The sequence below is a fragment of the Panthera pardus genome, unplaced genomic scaffold, assembly GCF_024362965.1.
Source record: "Panthera pardus isolate Hobbes unplaced genomic scaffold, ASM2436296v1 HiC_scaffold_18, whole genome shotgun sequence".
Taxonomy (NCBI): domain Eukaryota; kingdom Metazoa; phylum Chordata; class Mammalia; order Carnivora; family Felidae; genus Panthera; species Panthera pardus.
Window position 1 is genome coordinate 25,281,369 of NW_026526743.1, and position 20,254 is coordinate 25,301,622.

General features: G+C 36.6%; 1 protein-coding gene across 3 annotated transcripts in view; it reads right to left on the reverse strand.

Moving 5' to 3' along the window:
- The window catches only part of NETO2 (neuropilin and tolloid like 2), a 58,616-nt gene that overhangs the window by 6,644 nt on the left and 31,718 nt on the right, over window positions 1–20,254 (reverse strand). For all 3 annotated transcript variants that reach the window (XM_019456041.2, XM_019456040.2, XM_019456039.2), the window contains one exon: window positions 14,817–15,045. In XM_019456041.2, the coding sequence (XP_019311586.1) occupies window positions 14,817–15,045 (229 nt within the window). The remainder of the gene's footprint in view (window positions 1–14,816; window positions 15,046–20,254) is intronic.

Genomic DNA, 20,254 nt, shown 5'->3' on the forward strand with positions numbered 1-20,254 from the left:
TTAAAAAAAAAAAATTTTTTTTAATGTTTTATTTATTTTCGACAGAGAGAGTGACAGAGCATGAGCTGGGGAGAGTCAGAGAGAGAGGGAGACACAGAATCCGAAGCAGGCTCCAGGCTCTGAGCCGGCAGCACAGAGCCTGACGCGGGGCTCGAACTCACAGACCGAGAGATCATGACCTGAGCCGAAGTCGGACGCTCGACCAACTGAACCACCCAGGTGCCCCCCCAAGTGTCATTTTTAATGTAATGAGAATATGAATATATTTGCCATGGTTCTCAAGGAAGTAGTACATAGCCTGGTAGCATTCCAAACTGTTAGAATAAAATGTTGGTGAGGATGTGGAGACACTGGAACCCTTGGTGCATTGCTGAGGGAAATGTAAAATGGTACAGTTGCTGTGCAAACACTATGGAGTTTCCTCAGAAATTTACACAGATTACCATGTGCTGCAGCAATTCTATTTCTAGGCACATATCTCAAACAACTAAAAGCAAAGATTGAAACACATAATGTACAGCCATGTTCATGGCAGCAATATTGACAAGCACACAACAGCATCATTCCACCAAAAGGTAGAAATAATCTGAATATCTGTTGATGGATGAATGGATAACCACAATGTGGTGTACACATATCTAATGAAATATTATTCAGTGTTAAAACTCAGAAGGAAATTCTGGCAAATGCTACAACATAGATAAATCTTGACATTCATTATGCTTGAAGGAAGCCAGACACAAAAGAACAAATATTGTAGGATTCCGGGTATATATATGGTACCTGGAGCAGTCAACTCATTGACATAAAAAAAGCGCAATAGCTACCAGAACCTGGAGGAAGAGGGAAATGGGGAGTGTTTAATGGGAGAGTTTCAGTTGGGAATGATAAAAAAGTTCTGGAGATGGATGGTGGGGATGGTTGCAGAAAAATGTGAATGTACCTAATGCCACCAAACTATATACTCAAAAATGGTTAAAATGGCGAATTTTATGTTATAGAGATTTTACCACACAAAAAAATAACTCTTTAGAATTTTAACATTAATATTTTTTAAAACAACAAAGATTTTGGAACATATACCATGTAATTTTGTATTTTGTATAAACTGTTCTTTCAGCCTGAAATGTCTCCTTCCTCCTTTCCCTTCCTGGTGACCATCTACTCATCTTTCAAGATCATCCAAAATGTTGCCTTGTCTGTGAAGATTCCCTCAATTCTCCTAGGCAGCTAGGGACCCCTGTGTTCCAGTCATACTGTATATGTGCTTCCATCTAACACTTCTCCTTGTTTGTGTAAAAATTTGTTACACTAGATTATGACTCAGTGTGTTTACTTTAGTTAGGAAATAAAGTCTTAGATCAGAGACAAAAGTACCAGCATAGTAATAACGTGTATTTCAGTGTAAAGACACACACACACACAAATCTGAAAGTCAAGAAGGATAGCTTATTTTTTCTTCCACTCAAAAAGACTGCAGAATTATGACAGAAGCTCCTAAAAATCAACTAACCATTTTGATTTCCAAAAATATACTCAAACACAATGTATTTCCTGTCTAAAAAATTCTACATTTATTTTAAGAAGATACATGTCACATCAAGGCAGGAAAACTGAGTACCACTCTCTATTATACTGACAGGCTTCAAATATTTTATTTTATTTTTTATTATATGAAATTTATTGTCAAATTAGTTTCCATACAACACCCAGTGCTCATCCCAAAAGATGCCCTCTTCAATGCCCATCACCTCCCCTCCCCTCCCTCCCACCCCCCATCAACCCTCAGTTTGTTCTCAGTTTTTAAGAGTCTCTTATGCTTTGGCTCTCTCTCCCACTCTAACCTCTTTTTTTTTCCCTCCCCTCCCCCATGGGTTTCTGTTAAGTTTCTCAGGATCCACCTAAGAGTGAAAATATTTTTTATATTTTCTTTTTAAAAGTTTCTTTTCAAGGTGTGCCTGAGTGGCTCAGTTGGTTAAGCACCTGACTCTTGATTTTGGCTCAGGTCATGATCTCACAGTTCGTGGGCTCTGGGCTGACAGTGAGGAGCCTGCTTGGGATTCTCTTGCTCTTTTTCTGCCCCTCCCATCTCACGTGTGAGCGCACATGCTTTCTCTCTCTGAAAATACATTAATATTAAAAAAAAGTTTCTTTTCAAGATGAAAAGAAATATCTAAAATTTTATGAGATTAATAACTGAATTTCTTCCCTAAAAGTATCTTTTTAAAAATAAATATACAATGAACCTTATTAAAACAATAATGAAGTTAGTATTTCTTTCCCTCTAAAGAGAAGGCCCTATCTTTAGGTTACAATCATAGGAAGCTTTGGAATACCTAACCACATTGTCCAACTGCATCATCAGTAATAAAACTGACAGTCTGATAAAAAACAAACAAACAAAAAACCAACACACACATAGAAAACAAAAACCTGACAGTTTGGTATCCACCTGCCTGACCCCTTTGTCTATTTCTCAGTTTGGCTCTGAAAATGGACTATAGAAACAGGTATTTATTGGGTCCCCAGGAAACCCTAAAATATCATCTGATATTTATCAAATATTTATTAGACTTATAATGTCGGTCAATAGACAACATCCATTGCATCATTAATCATCAGGGAAATGCAAATCAAAACCACAATGAGATATCACTTCACACCTGTCAGAATGGCTGTCGTGAAAGACAAGAAATAAGTGTCAGTGGAGATGTGGAAAAAAGGGAACCTTCATGCACTGTTGGTGAGAATGTATATTGGTGCAGCCCCTGCACCAGTATAAAGTTTCTCCAAACAGTATAAAGGTTCCTCAAAAAGTTAAAAATAGAATTACCATATAATCCAGCAATTCCACTTTTGGGTATATATCTGAAGAAAATCAAAATACTAATTCAAAAAGATGTATGCACCCCTCTGTTCATTACATCATTATTTATAATAGCTAAGATATATAAGCAACCTAAGTGCCCATCCATGGATGAATCAAAAATGTGTGTGTGTGTATGTGTATACACACACATACATACAATGGAGTATTACTGAACCATAAAAAGGAATGAAATCTTGTCATGTGTGACAACACGGATGGACCTAAAGGGTATTATGCTAAGTGAAATAAGTCAGAGAAAAACAAATACTGATGATTTCATTTATATGTGGAATCTAAAAAATAAAACAAATGTACAAACAAAACAGAAAGACTCAGGAACAGAGAACTAATGGTTGCCAGAAGGAAGTAGTGGTGCGGGGGTGAGATAGGATGAAATAGGGGAAGGGGATTAAGAGGAACAGTCTTCAAGTTATAAAACAAGTAAGTCATGGGAATATAATGTACAGCTTAGGGAATACAGTCAATAATATTATAACAATTCTGTATGGTGACAGATGGAACCTAGACTTATGGTGGTGATCATTTCATAATGTATGTAAATATCAAATCACTGAATAGAATATCATCCACTGAATGAATGTCAATTATTTGTCAATTAAAATAACATCCAAAATTGCTTTGCTATTAGAGAGCAAATATAAGCTCTCTTTTTTTAAAAGACTGTTTATTTATTTATTTATTGAGATAGAGGGGAGGGCAGAGAGAGAGAGAGGGAGAGAGAGAGGGAGACAGAGACAGAGAGAGACAGAGAGAGAGAGAGAGAGGAAGAATCCCAAGCAGGCCCTGCACTGTCAGTGCAGAGCACAACGCAGGGCTCGATCTCACAAATGTGAGATCATGACCCGAGTCAAAATCAAGAGTCAGATGCCTTACCAACTGAATCACTCAGGCACCCCTAAAATCTCTTTTTAAGGAAGAATCCCCCAAAAGTAATATTCACCCAAGTTCTAGTTCAGCAGGCTTATCTATGGTTAATCATTATGAACTAGGATGTGTTTATCTTTCCTCCCTCCCTACTATAAATTAAATGGAATGTAGGCATGACGTTTATATACAGTTAATTATTCAGTGCACTAAACTTTTAGGCTTGCTTATTTGCTGGGTACTTACCCACTCCAGTTTAAGTATAATAACCCTTAGGTGGCTCTGATAACTAAAGAATCTAAAATAGCTAAGAACTGTGAATAGCTTGGGAAATCATGCTATGAAGCAGAGAATGGAAAAAAAATGGATTAGTAATTAAGAAAAATTGTTTCTGTTATTAGTTAACCTGTCTACTTTGAGATTTTAACTAACTCCTTGGGTCGCTGTTTCCTCTTTTTAAATGAAGGGGATAGACTGTTATCTCAGACTTCTGGTTCTAAAATCAATGAGACTATGAAATTAGTGGTTTCAATCATGTGGATAATTCTATTCTTAGAAGTATCATGTATATAACAAGTAATTTACTCAGAGACTGAACCCATCACATGTATCATTTAAACTATTAAGTAATATTTCATGATTCTTAAAAAAAATGTTTGATGGTTTCAAAACTTACAAGGGCAATACATATGAGTTACATGAATAAGCCATTAGGTTGAGGGCAGAAAAGCCAAAGAAAACATATGATGATGGAGTGCTTGGGTGGCTCAGTCAGGTAAGTGTTGGGCCCTTGAGTTTGGCTCAGTCATGATCTCACGGTTTGTGGGATCAAGCCCCACTTTGGGCTCTGAACTGACAATGCAGAGCCTGCTTGGGATTCTCTCCTCTGCCCCTCCTCTGCTTGCGTGCTCTCTCTCTTAAAATGAATAAATTAAAAAAAAAACAGTATGGTGGTATTTTATTTAAGTACAAACTTAGCTGGTAACCCACTTCAGTTGTGTCATGTATATTATAAAATTATATTACACCCATGTGTGCAGTTTAACATAACAAATGGCCTAGAGAACACACAGTATTTTTGAATTTCTCACTTCTAAAAACTGGAGTTTTCTGGCTTTTTGTTTATGTATCATACAACAATCCTAATACATACTATATCATATTACCTGCTGACCTCTAATTTTACCTATCTTATCCAGTTCACAAATGAGAATACAGGGAACAGAAGCTATTTTCAAGACAAGCTGAGTGAGGTTGTAAGTACTGTGGCTTCTAGGCATGCTGATTTTGAGTCAAACTATCATTAGCTCTTTAAGTTTATCCATAGAACATTGTGTGACCACATTTGGATTCTCTTTATGGTTCAAAAGTGGCAAAAAAAAGACAGGTTTTCTGCTTAGAGTTTCTCACTGACTAAACAGTAAGTAGAAAACACCCTCATGAGGTTTTTATTTTATAGAATTCTTTACAATTGCTCCCCACATGATTTAAAGCAATTAGAAAGCAGCAGTGATATCAGGTTTTGTTTTGTAGAAATACATTATATTCATAATTACAGATGTATTAAGCTCTATGGATTTTCAGTGGGTAAGCATAGCTGTTTATGATGAGAATCAAAGTATCAGTTATTGACCTGGGATGCTAATGACATGCTTCAATTAAAAACTATAAAAAATGGCTGAATTATAGCAATTTATAAGTAAAGGGCAAAGAGAATAGCAAAAATAGTGCCAGTTATGAACTATTTTCTACTTCTAGCCTGAGGACTTTCTCTTTTCCCTTTTACTCACTACTGGATCATGGCATGAGAAAGAAGAAGGGTTATGGTTTCAGCCCCTCTTCCCTTCCCATGAGATGTGGCAATGATGCTGAAAGATGGTCTGTCCTTCAACTAGGCCTGCAGGGGCCTATAGGCAGTATGTCACTGAAAATCACATTATGGATTTATTTTGACAAAAATAACTTCTGTTGCTTTCATGGTTGTAGTCCTAGAAATTATCTTCCTAAAACCATATCCTGTCTGAAAGAGTGAGGTGTATATTAGTATTCAGAAGTGCTTGGGAAGAGGTCAAACATATTGACTGACTGTTATTCTGTATCTTTCACTTTAGCCAAGTTATATTATTTTAGTCATATCTGTAATCCACAATGGGTAGGTATGAAGTGTATCTCATGCAGATTTAGTCCATTTATGTAAACCTTTTCTGAAATATTGATTGTTTTCATGGATGGATTCATAACAGTTACAAATTGTTAACAGTTTAGAGAAAAACAAAAAAGTTTAACAATTTGAATTAATGATGAGCATATAAAAATGTATGGTTTGGAGCTCTCTAATGTGATTAAAAGGAGATTTCCTGGGCACCTGGGTGGCTCAGTTGGTTAAGCATTTGACTCTTGATTTCGGCTCAGGTCATGATTTCGGCTCAGGTCATCACCTCACGGTTCACGGGTTCAAGCTCCATGTCAGGCTCCAAGCTGACAACATGGAGCTTGCTTAGGATTCTCTCCCTGTCCTTTCTCTCTACCCCTCCCCCACTCCCTCCATCCCTCCCTCTCTCAAAATAAATAAACATTAAATAAAAAAAAGGAGATTTCCAAACCAGGACTTTTGTTTTAGAAAACTTATAAAATCCTTTACTTTGATCACATACATATGACATTTGTTTTTTGGAGGGGTGGTTTTCTTGTTCTTCATGGATAATAAAGCTAAATTTAGGATATGGAGCTAAGTCTATTGCAACCTTTAACTTAGTTTTATATTTAATTATTGTAAAGATATCACTTGAGGGAGGCTTTTCACCTGTTTACTTATCAGATTTGTACTGATGGAGACATCACTAGTGCAGATACAGAAATACCTTAACTAAAACACATCAGAGAATAATTTTGCATTTAAGATTTAGACCAGTGTTACCCAAAATATAATGTAAGGCAAAATATGAACAAGTAGCCACAATAAAAAAGATATTTAGAAAGAAACAAGTAGAATTAATTTCACTAGTAGCTTATTTAACCTCATATATCTTTGCAGAAAAGAGAAATACAGAAGGACTGAGGCTGCTACCTTTAGAAGGGTCTGTGTGCAAGTTTGGCCCTTAGTTTTGGCAACTGAGAACTTGACTTTCCTCCATTCCCTGACTGGTAAGGTTCATGGTGCCTAGAGTTGGTGTGAACAACATCATTTATGCCATATACCTTCTTTCCTTTCGTGAGCCTACAATTTTGGTACAGGCAAGGCAGATAGATGGTGCCTATGTGCCTAACCCTCAATAAAAACTTGGGTGCTGAGCTCTAAGTGGGTTCTCTGGGCAGAAACGTACATGTTACTGCATTTTTTGTTGCTTAAGAAATGCACATGCTTAGTATGCCCTTCATGGGAGGGAGAGAGGATAAGGAAGTCTGTGAAAGGATTTCTCCAGACTCAGACAGTATTTTTCCTTTGTTGATCCTATATCCTTTCACTGTAATAAATTTTAGCTGTGAGTATTCAAATGTATGCTGAGTCCTGTGAGTCCTTCTAGCAAATCACCTACCATGTGGGTGGTGTTAGGGAGCCCTGAAACAATATCCAAAATATTCTCATTTAACACGTATATAAAATATAAGGAGATATTTTACATTATTTCTTATCAAGTCTTTGAAATTCAGAATAAATCTTCATAATTATAGCACATTTCAATTTAGATGGGCCACATTATGAGTGTTCAATAGCTACATGTGGCTGATGGGCACTGTTGGAAAACACAGGTACAAGATGTTGGGAATAAATAAGACGAGGAGAAAGGAAAATGGCTGAAAGGCTTTCTTGCTAACTTTAACTGTATCTTTGTATCAAGCACTGCTTTGTAGTCATTTGAAATAGTGAAGCAGCCTTTACATAGCTGTTTTTTTCAAGTTTGAAAAGTTGATAAAAATTTTCTGGACATAGTTGATATCCATCAATAGGGCAACAAGCAGCGGCAGCAGTATACTCCATGCAAGTATCACTGCTGAGCTCAACATTTCCCACTACTTGAGAAACTCACTAAATCCAAAATAACTCAAAGCTTTTTCCCTTCATCTGTCCAATTTTCACTTTCTAAGTCAATCAGACCCTAACTGTAGGTATCTTTGACTCATTTTGATCAGTCCCCAAATCTTGTGTAGTCTACCTCCACAACTCTTCTTTCTTCTGTCACTGCTCTGGTTCAGACCTTCCTGGTCTCCCCCTCTGACTATGGAAGTTAGCCTCCTAAGACCTCCACGCCCCAATTAAAGCACAGCCCTGATTACATCATCTTATAGTACAAGACCCTTCAAAACTCCCCAAAGCTTATAACATGAATTCTAATTTTATTTTATTTTATTCTAGAGAGTGTGTATTCATGCACACACAAGCTGGGGAGACAGGCAAAGGGAGGGAGGAAGGGGGAGAGAGAGAATGAATGAAATCTTAGCAGACTCTATGCTCAGTGTGGAGCCCAACACAAAGCTCAATCCCACGACCCTGGGATCTTGACCTCAGCAGAAATTAAGAGGCGGACGCTCAACAGACTGAGCTACGTCATGAACTCTAGTTTTTGTCTTCCTAAAAAAAAATTTTTTTAAGTTCATTTTTTCATTTTGAAATAAAGAGCATGAGTAGAGGAGGGGCAGAGAGAGGGAAGGAGAGAATCCTAAGCAGGCTCCACACTGTCAGCACAGAGCCCGATGTGGGGCTTGATGTCACAAACCATGAGATCATGACCTGAGCCAAAACCAAGAGTCAGGTGCTCAACTGCCTGGGCTACTCAGGTGCTCCTACTTTTACCCTTTAATTTAAAGGCTTTCTTTTTTTTTTAATTTTTTTTTTTTAACGTTTTATTTATTTTTGAGACAGAGAGAGACAGAGCATGAACGGGGGAGGGGCAGAGAGAGAGGGAGACACAGAATCGGAAGCAGGCCCCAGGCTCCGAGCCATCAGCCCAGAGCCTGACGCGGGGCTCGAACTCACGGACCGTGAGATCGTGACCTGGCTGAAGTCGGACGCCCAACCGACTGCGCCACCCAGGCGCCCCTAATTTAAAGGCTTTCTAACTCTAGCTAGGCTCCATGCCCAGTGCAGAGCCTAAAGCAAGGACTGAACTCATGGCCTGGAGATCAAGACCTGAGCTGAGAGCAAGAGTCAGACGCTCAACCAACTGAGCTACCCAGGCAACCCTAATCTACCTTTTTTTTTTGTTTTTAATTTTTTTTTAAGTTTATTTCTTTGTTTTGAGATAGAGTGAGAAAAAGCAAGAGCACAAGTAAGATAGGGACAGAAATCAAGTTGATGCTCAACTGACTGAGCTATACAGGTGCTCCATGAGCTCTAATTTTAGCCTTTGTAAAAAAATTTTTTTTAAGTTTATTTATTAATTTTGAAAGAGAGAGCATGAGCGGGGGAGGGGCAGAGAAAGAAGGAAAGAGAATTCCAAGCAGGCTCCACACTGACAGTGCAGAGCCCAGTATGGGGCTCAAACTCATGAACTGTGATATCATGACCTGAGCCAAGATCAAGAGTCAAATGCTTAACTGAATGGGCCACCGAGGTGCCCCTCTAATCTACCTTTTGACTCATTTTTCTCTCTTCTTTCTTCTACTACTTCTTGTGGTCCAAATTGGCTCCATGCTTTTGTTCATTCTGTGGCCTGTTTGGAATAGCAACCTCAATTATCCAACATTTCTACCTTCTAAAATCTCAAGGATAAACTCCAAGGTCCTACCTTCAAGGATTACTTGCTCCATAATCAATGCTGTCTGCTAGAAGTAACCTGGATATTTAATCAGGAAGCACTTTGTTTTCTGTCTCAAACAGTCATTGTCATAGTCAATCCTGTAACTGCCTCATTTGCATCTATGTCACCTCACCTAAGTGACTATAATAAGATCCTTTAGAGCAGGGAATGTTTCATCCATTTCTGTATCTTCATAGCAAATAGCATCTTGTATGATAAATGTTAAATAAATGAATGGAAGGCAGGTAGGAAGGCTGGTTGGCTAAATTGGCTTCATAACCCAACTGCCCATCCGGCAATTCATCAAGTCTTGTAAAATTACAGACAGAAGAGTTCAGCTATAATAAAGCTTGTGTAGGTCACATACAATCATGATATTAATATAGAATCCATGGAACAATATTTTGAAATTACAAGTAAAGGGAAAAAGTACTAATTCCTAAATTTCTGAAGGAAAATATCTGATAGTATCTTACTCTTACACCTTTATATTTACAAATTTTGACTTGCAAAAATCATATAGTTTACCATTTTACTCTATTCACTTAGGCTATAAAGGCGAAAATATTTCCTTCTCTTATGAGGACAATATATACCAGTTATTTTAAAAATATATATGATGTGAACATACACACTAAACTATCTTGGGGCAGTCTGGATAAATCTTTAAATGGTAATTTTCTTCATACAGAGGTGACTGTGAGGAAAGGGATTAGTCAGAGAGGCTAATCAGCTCTCTCCAAATGTAGATTAAAGTTAAAGGCCACTTAAAGCCAAGCCAAAAACATGAAGGTATTTTTGAAATCAATTTAAAAAAACTTTTTTAATGTTTACTTTTGAGAGAGAGAGAGAGAAAGAGAGAGAGCACGCGAGAGTGAGAGGGAGGGGCAGAGGGAGAAAGAAGGAGACACAGAATCTGAAGCAGGCTCCAGGCTCTGAGCTGTCAGCACAGAACCTGATGTGGGATTCGAACTCACAAGCCATGAGATCATGACCTGAGGTAAAGCCAGATGCTTAACCAACTGAGCCACCTAGGCACCCCTTGAAGACAGTTTTTTTTTTTTTTTTAAATCGAAGGTAATGTAATATGATTTACACTTACAATAAGCAAAATCAAAATAATTATCAAAAGTACTGACAAGTCACTTGGACTTTTACAGGAGATAGAAAGGCAATAGAACCAATTTTTCCTTGGGATTTGTTCATGTGAATTATCAGGAATTTAAGGGAAGAATCCTAAAATCTGTCCTCAGAGTTCTTCCACTTTTAAGCTGGATTAGTATCTACAGTGAGCTACAACATCCTTTAAGATGAAAAAATTCTCACATGCTCACAAATTAGTAAAGATGACTTTTAAAGACTTAACTAAGATAAAGAGAAAACCCCATTATAACTACAAAGAAAATTTCTGAATATACACAAAAGGAAATTCAACTGTGTTGCCACAAAAAATCAATTAACCACAAAAGGAGGTTGTAATGAAGAAAATGAGGGAGAAAAAGCTTTAAGACATTTAGAAAACAAATAGCAAAAGTGTAGAGGTCCTTCCACCTTAGTAATTACTGTTAATGTAAATGAGTTAAACCCTCTATTCAAACAGCAGAGATTGGCAGAATAGATAACAAAAAACCCCCTAGATCCAACTATATACTGTTCTACAAAAGACTCACTTTAGATTTAAAGATACAAATTGGTTGAAAAAAAAAAAAAAAAAAAAATGGAGAAAGATATTCCATGCAAACAGTTAACCAAAGAGAGCTGGGGTGGCTATACAAATATCAGACAAAAATAGACTTTAATGTCAGGGTACTGACTGTTGCAAATGATAAAAAGGGACAATGTAGATTGGTAAAAGGGATTCATCAAGAAAATACAACAATCATAAAAATATATAAATAAATAAAATATCAGACCCCTAAATTATAAGAAGGAAACACTATCAGAATTTTAAGGGAGAATTAGATATTCTACAATAATGGCTGGAAACTTCAATATCCCACTTTTAATAATGGATACAACAACCAAACAGAAGATAAATAACCAAATGAAAGAATAACACTATAAGTCAACTGGAGGACCTAATAGATATATAAAGAAAATTCCACCTAGCAACAGCAAAATATACATTTTTCTCATGTATAAGGAACTTTGTCCAGGATGGACCATATGTTAGTCCAGCCATATACACACAAAAATCTTAAAAGACTGATATCATACAAAGTTTCTTTTCCAATCACAATGAAGTAAAACTAGGTATCAGTCACAAAATAAAAACTAGAAAATTTGTAAACATGTGGGAATTAAACTACACCCTCTTAACCAACTAGTCAAAGAAGAAATCACAAGGGAAAATTAGATAATACCTGAGACCAAAGAAAATGAAAACACAGCATACCAAAACTTATGAGAAGCAATGAAACAGTGCTAAGAAAGAAATTTATAGCTATAAATGCCTACATTAAAAAAGGAGAAAGATCTGGAACCATTAACTTAACCTTAAAGAGCCAGAAAAGGAAGAGCAAACTAAACTCAAAGTTCTATGCCTTTGTCAGTAGTACTGAAATTATAAAGAGAGAGAATAGAAAAACTAAAGAAAAAACCAAAAAATGGTTCTTTGACGAGATCAACAAAATTGGCAAACTTTAGTTACAATGATTAAGGAAAAAAAGAAACAGAGATAAAATGACTCAAATTACTAAAATCAGAAATGCAAGTGGAGACATTATTACAGATCTTATAGATATAAAAAGGATTAGAAGAGGATACTAACAACAATTCTACACCAATAAACTACTAATCTAGATGAAATAGACAAATTCCTAGAAACATACATTCTACCAAAATTGAATAAAAACCAAACAGGAAATCTGAACAGATCTCTAACTAGCAAGAATATTGAATCAGTAATCAAACTATTTCCCAACAAAGAAAAGCCCTGCACTGAATGGCCTCACTGATGAATTCTACCAAATGTTTACAGAATGTCAATTCTCAAACTCTTTCAAAAAGCTGAAGAGAAAGGATCACTTCTTACTTATTCTATGGATCAGCATAACCCTGATACCACAGCCAGACAAAGATACTACAAGAAATTGAACTACAGACCAATACCTCTTTATGCATATTGATGCAAAAATTCTCAACAAAATACTGGCACTGAATTCAACAACATATTAAAAGGATTATACACCATGACCAAGTGGGACTTATTCCTGGAACACAAAAACAGTTCCACATACAAAAATCAATGTAACACCCCACATTAACAGAATGAAGAGGGAAAAAATGACATGATCATCTCAACTGAATCAGAAAAAGCATTTGACAAAATTTCATGATGAAAACACTTAATAAACTAGGGCCGGAAGAAAATTTCCTCAATGTGATAAAGGCCATATATGAAAACCCCACAGCTAACACCATACTCAATGGTGAAAGGTTGAAAGCTTTTCTCTTAAGATCAGAAACAAGACAAGGATGTCTCCTTTCACTTCTATTCAACATAGTACTAGACATTCTAGCAAGAGCAATTAGGCGAGAAAAGGCAATAAAAAGCATCCAAATGGGACAGGAAAATGTAAAATTATCTGTTTGCAGATAACATGATCTTATATGTAGAAAACCCTAACAAGATTACACACACACAGACACACACAGAGCTAATCCAGTAAAGTTATAGGATACAAAAAACAGCATACAAAAGACAAAAGTCAGGAGCATTTCTACACACTAACAATGAAAAACTGGAAAAGAAAATAATTCCTTTATAACAGCATTAAACAAAAAAATTCTTAGGAATAAATGTAACCAAGGAGATGCAAGACCTGTATACTAAAGAATACAAAACACTGTTGAAAGAAATTAAAGACAACAAATAAATGGGAAGACATCCTGGGTTCATGGACTGAAGACTTAATATTAAGATGACAATGCTACTCAAAAGCAATCCACAGATTCATTATGATTTCTATTAAAAAACAAACAAAAAAGTGTTTTCTGAATGTTTTCTTTAAGAGAAGGAAAGAGCTTCTTGGAAATATGGTTGGTTCTAGGGCTGGACCAGGGAAAACACAGTTGAGCCTGGGCCATCTTGTGGTAACAGAAAGTAAGAAAGTGATTTTTTTTTTTTTAAAGGCACATTAAAAGGATAAAGGAGACAACTTGAAGGAGCTCCCAGTGGCCAAAGCTGGGATTCTGAGCAACAAAATAATGTTAGTACTATAATAATTATATATCATATATAATTATATATATAATAATGGCATAAAATAAAAATCCATAAACTCATACTGATATAAATAACTGAATAGATAAATGAGGGGGAAAAACAGCTCTTTCTCACAGTTTAATTACAATTAATAAGGGTAGAAGGAATAATGGAAACAGAAAACTCCCATTAGGTAAACACTACAGGAATACCTATTACATGAGAAACTAACAACAGTGAGAAAAAGGATATTACATAGTCTCATAGAGAATTATTAATTAAGATGAAAAAATCAGTAACTTTATAGTGGAGGAACCTGACAGCACGTTAAGCAAGTGACTGAAGTTAATGTCAGACAAATCCACATTATGTACCCCTGCCTCACTGGTGTGATACACTGAGAAAGATATAATGTGATTTCTGGGGTACTGACAGAAATACGTAACTTCAAATGAATCCATGAGAAAACATCAGACAAACCTAAACTGACAATCGGCTAAATAAATGGCCAATACCCTTCAAAAGTATTAAGGTCATTAAAGACTGAGGAACTGTCACAGATGGAGGACACTAAAGGACAGATGAAAGTAAATGCAATGTGGACATTAATGGGAAAACTAGTGACATGTAGATAAGGTCTATATACTGGTCAATAATACTGAGTCAGTGTTATTTTTCAGTTTTACTACATTATTAGGGGAACCTGAGTGAAAGGCATATGAAAACTCTACTATTTTCATAACGTTCTATATGCTTAAAATTATTTAAAAATAAAAAGTTAGAAAAAAACAGCCTATCTAGATCTTTGATGAGCATGGTTTGGTAGATTCGTAATTATTCACCACGCTGAATTACTACTACTGATAATTTTTTAAATCTTGAAAGAAGTCTCCACTTTCTGCATTCCCTATCACATTTACACCTTTATACTAAGGTAGTGCTCCAATTTAATGTATTAACATGGTTTTTCATCCAGGACAGTTAATTCCTTGAGAATAGGGGCTAAGACTTAGTTATTTCTACATCCTGTTACTAGTCTTTGCCAAAAGAAAATAGAACTGAATTCTGAATAAATGAAAATTATGTAAAAGATCTCAATGCTATAGGATTTACTTACGCTCCACAAAGGAAGTAAAGAGCATTCTGAACCTGCTTAGCCGACTACCTTCATCTGCCCACATTCGGATCACTCCAACTCCTGTTTTCAGCATGACATCATTGGCCACAGTGCTGCAAAACTTGGCCTTCAGGTTTTCAATAGAACTGCTTCCATCATAAACTGCAACGAAATTTCTCTTGCATTCATTTGAGTGCTCCATTTGATAATCTAGGAACCTCAAATAAATCTGTAACATTAAAACAGAGAAAAACACTGCTTTTGAAAATATAAATTTGAATTTTCTAGTTCTGCTATCCAATGAACATGGTAGACAAGATTACAGTAGCTGACAGATAAACAGATAAATCTAACAACAGACAAAAGGCTGGGGCCTAAGCAGTTAAAAGACTAAGACACTCTTTGGCCTCTTTCTTTGTCTTAATGGAACTAAGCATTTAAGGAATCTTAAGTTTGTGTTTGATCTATAAAGAGAAGAAACTTTTTGTTCCATGAGGCTCACTGGTTGTCTTAGTTTCCTTATTATGAAAGCAATCTTGTGGTACTGACAGATTGGGAAAATAAAAGAATCCCTCATAACAAATGTAGTTTTTTAAAAGTTTTTCTTCACGTTTTTAAAGCCCAAGTTTAGTAGTAAGGTATATACAACCTGGTTTTTCATGTAACACATCAAAACCATTTTTCTATTACCTATACTCTTCATAACCATAAACATTCCCATGATGTCCTGTCATTTATTTACCCTTATTCTATACTGCACATTTAAGTGGCTTTAAAATTTCACCCCATAAATGACAATTTCTAAGGTTTCTGTCAGGAAGATGTAAACTGTAGTACCAAAATAAGCACTATTAGTATTCTAATTTGATTAGCACTCTTTTTCTTGAAATTTTATAGGCAGCTTGCCACCTGGCACTAAGTTCTTAAAATATGCTTGGTCCACTCTTGTTTAAAGATTTCCTTTAGATTGTAGGCTTAGAAGGACTGTGCGCATTAATGTTCAGGTTGTGGGTTTAGAAGGACATTGTGCTTATCTCTAAAATAACTGAATGAAGTAACTATTATTCTTTACAGGCAAGGAGAAAATGAAGACTCAGATAGATTAAGGAATTTGTCCAAGGTTACTCAGGGTGAAGATCTGACCTAGGCTGGACTGACTCTAACATTTGTGTTCTTCCCACTGTCTGGGATGCCTTTCATGCAGGCACAAGCACAGTTCACTTTTTGCTCTAGTTACTCCTATGTGATTCTACAATTAAAATTTTAGTGACTAGAGAATACAGACTTCCTCTGATTGACATTAAAGACATATAATGAGTATTCAATCTAGTTTCTATCTCTGAGGTAGCAATGTGATGCCACCTCCCTCCCTCCCTTTCTATTCATTCATTCGTTCAAAGATTTTTTTTCTTAGATATTTATCTTTCCTTTTATTATTTTATTTTATTTTTTTCAATATATGAAATTTTCGTTCAAAGATTTTAGGTAATCTTTACACCCAACAGGGGCCTGAACTCACAACCCCGAGACCAAAAGTCACATGCTCTACCAACTGAGCCAGCTGTCTTTTAATTCAAAAGACTTGGGGCACCTGGGTGGCTAAATCAGTTAAGCATCTGACTCTTGGTTTCGGCTCAGATCACAATCTCACAGTTCATGGGTTTGAGCCCTGTGTTGGGCTATGCACTGACAACACAGAGCCTGCTTGGGATTCTCTCTTCCTCTCTCTCTGCCCCTCCCAGCTCTCTCTCGCTCTTAAAATAAATAAACTTAAAAAAAAAATAAAAGACTTCATATAACAAAAACGTAATGTCATAGATCTCTCTAAAATATCTTGATGGTACAAAACTAAGCAAACAAAAAAATATAGCTCAAAGGGTTAAATTTCAACCAAATAACTTTAGCTTATTTGAAATGACCAGTTTGCTACTTCCAAGAGAACAGTGGAAAATTGGTAACTAAGTAGGATCACCATTTTAAAACCTCATAAAACCTTTATAAATGTATTACATATAAGCAATAGGTTTCCTTAAATATATCATTTATTCTCATTAATTCCATTGTTTACATAACCAAAGCATTCTGTCCATGGTTCTGTGGTAGTGAGCAAGTTTCATCAATACAGTAATTATTTGCCTTCCCTATTATACTGTAAGGTCTTCCAATGAGAGAATCATGTGCTAATTATATCTAGTGTAATTCTTGCTCATAGCAAGTAATGAATACATGGCTAGGCTTATAAAACTATGAACTGGTAGAGCTAAATATAAGAAAAATAAAGAAGTCTGAAGTATTTAATCTTTTCTGTAATCCAAAGAAACATGGTACTACACAAGACCACAGTAAACGCTCTTTAACTTTTTAAGCCAAAAGTTTTAAGTCCTATGATAATGACATTCTTTTCTGAGTGTAGCAAAATACTGAAATAAGTTTAGTTCAACTAATTTTCAGAAAATATTTCTAACAGTATGAACCTAACAAATTGAAATAGGTGGGAGGGGGGCACATATACTCTTCTCTCACCCAGACTGCATGGCAACAAATCTACTAAATGCTCATCTCTTATCCCACTCCTACACCTTCCCCAGGGAGGTGGAGTTACTTTGATGGTGGGGAGTCTGGTCTCTCTTTCCCTGGACCACCAAGTAGGAAGCAGTGACCTTAGTGGGTTTCTTCTGCAGATGCAAACTTTCCTTGGGCTGGGATGGTCCAGGCTAGATTTAGGTGGGAAGTACAACTGGTGGGTAAGGAACTAGCAAGTCTAATATGACTCTCTCACTAAGCTGCTTCCTCTAGCCTTTGTTGTAATAAAGGAGCTATTTTGAATCTCCACATTCTCAGTGTGGAGGGAAAAGGGGATGCAGTCTACTGGAACTCCTGAAGACTCCAAAAGAAATGCAATGACATCCTCAGAAAGCAACTATGGACATATCTTGGAGGTACTGCATGTTTGGTTCCAGACCACAATCAAGTGAATACTACAATAAAGTGAGTCAAATGCATTTTTTGGTTCCCAAAACTGGCATATAAAAGTTGGCTTGCACAGTAGTCTGTTAAGCATGCAATAACATTAAGTCTAAAAAAATGTACATTCCTTAATTCAAAAATACCTTATTGCTAAAAAAAATGATAACCAGCATCTGAGCTTTCAGCAAGTCATTATCTTTTTGCTGGTGGAGGATCCTGCCTCAGTGTTAGGCTGGGGTGACCGTGATATCTTAAAATAAGGCAACAATGAAGTTTGCTGCATCAATTGACTCCTCACACAAATGATTTCTCTGCAGCATGCAATACTGTTTGGTAGCATTTTACCCACAGCAGAACTTCTTTTAAAATGGAGTCAACCCTCTCAAACCCTGCCACTACTTTATCAACTAAGTCATGTAATATTGTGAATCCTCTGTTGCCGTTTCAAGAATCTTCACTGTATCTTCACCAGGAAGAGATTCCATCTCAAGAAACCACTTTCTTGCTCATCATAAGAAGCAACTCATCTGTTAAAGTTCTATCATGAGTTGCAGAGATTCAGTCCCACCTCTAGGTTCCACTTCTAATTCTAGTTCTCTTGCTGTTTCCACCACATTTGTAGATACTTCTTCCCTGAAGTCTTGGATCTTTAATTTGTAAAAAATGCAGTAAAATGAAGTGTGCCTGTATAGCATTCCAGATGAAAAGGAGATCCTTGATAATAGGCAGTACAACTACTGACATTAGATCCTTATCTTATAGTTGACATAAAATCAATCCTTAAATGTTAAAACCAAAGCACACAGATCAAAATACATAAGTGTAGTTCTACAACCTATGGTTAGGAAAGTTTATTAAAAACAAACATAGAAGACACAAAGTATAAACCATAAAGATAAAAATAATCAATTTTACTACATTAAATAAATGGACTTCCAGAACCACCCAAGATGAAACAGTATGGCTTAACTAAAAACTCAGAATAAAATGTGAAAAGCAACTACATGAAGATTCTGGAAAGTAAAAGATGGGCCTTGAAGGAAGTCAAACTTGAATGACCCATAAAGGAGGTGAGATTCAGTTTTTTCTTTCTCCTTTGTGTCCTGGGCGGATTCATGGAACTCACAGCAAAAAACAGACAATGAACTCAGAGAAAGCACTCCAGCCAGAAGACTAAGAAATTGGGACGAGGGGTGTGTGTGTGTGTGTCTGGTTTGTTTTTCCCACTCTACCAGCTCTGCCCAGGGTCAGCACCAGTCACAGATTTGCATGCAGCAGCTACAGCAGCAACTGAAACCCCAAGAGAAATCCCATCTCCTGAACTAGCAGAACTAAGAAAAGAATATGATGATGTCAAGAGAGTGTGGAGGGAGGGAGTTCCCCCACCCCATTTTTCCCCCCCTCTCTCTTAGTCACTCAAAACTCACAGGTCAGGAGGCAGAAACACTGAAGAAACTTCTTTTCGGCCACAAGAGGAAATGAGAAAAGGAAACGTTATCTGGAGAATGTGAAGGAGTCTTGGAGAGCAGAGAACTAAAGAAAAAGCACTAATTCTGGCTTCCCTACATATTCATGGCATACCTATCTGGCTTACCTGCATATTCATGAAACAGAACTAAAGAAACATGACAAAGATGTTGAGAAACCAAACTCAAGTACCTGAGCAGGACATCCCCTGGGTAAGCCTCCACAGCACAGCAAAGGCCCCCAAAACTCAACAAATGCTGGAACCACCACCCACACGAAATGACATGGTACATGCAATCTGAATCTAACTGGGTAGACTGTCTGACAAAAATAAAATAAATAATAACAAAAGCCAACATTTTCCAGGTATTTTTAACAGGACCCAGAGTCTCACAATGTTATATTGAAAATATCCAAGACATAATAAAAAATTACATATAAAGACCCAGGAAATGGGATTAATTCTGAAATGAAAAAATAGTCAACAGATCTCAATCCTAACAGGATCCAGATATTGGAACTGTCAACGCCTTTATTTTTTTTTTTTAACGTTTATTTATGAGACAGAGCATGAACAGGGGAGGGGCAGATAGAGAGGGAGACACAGAATCTGAAACAGGCTCCAGGCTCTGAGCTGTCAGCACAGAGCCCGACGCGGGGCTCGAACTCACAGACCGCGAGATCATGACCTGAGCCGAAGTTGGACGCTTAACCGACCAAGCCACCCAGGCGCCCTTTTTTTTTTTTTAATTTTTTAAAATTTTTTCTTGTCAACGCCTTTAAAGCAACAATATAAACATGCTCCGTGAGGTAAAGGCAAACGCTAAAGGAGTAGACAGATTATAGGAGAGAAATAGAAATTGTTAAAGAACCAAGTGGAAATCTTAGAACTGAAATTGAAAAATACAATGTCTGAAACTAAAAAAAAGAATCCACTGTATGGGCCCAATAGGAGAATGGGGATGGCAGAGTGAAGTCAGTAAAATGGAAGAGGACTCCTGAGA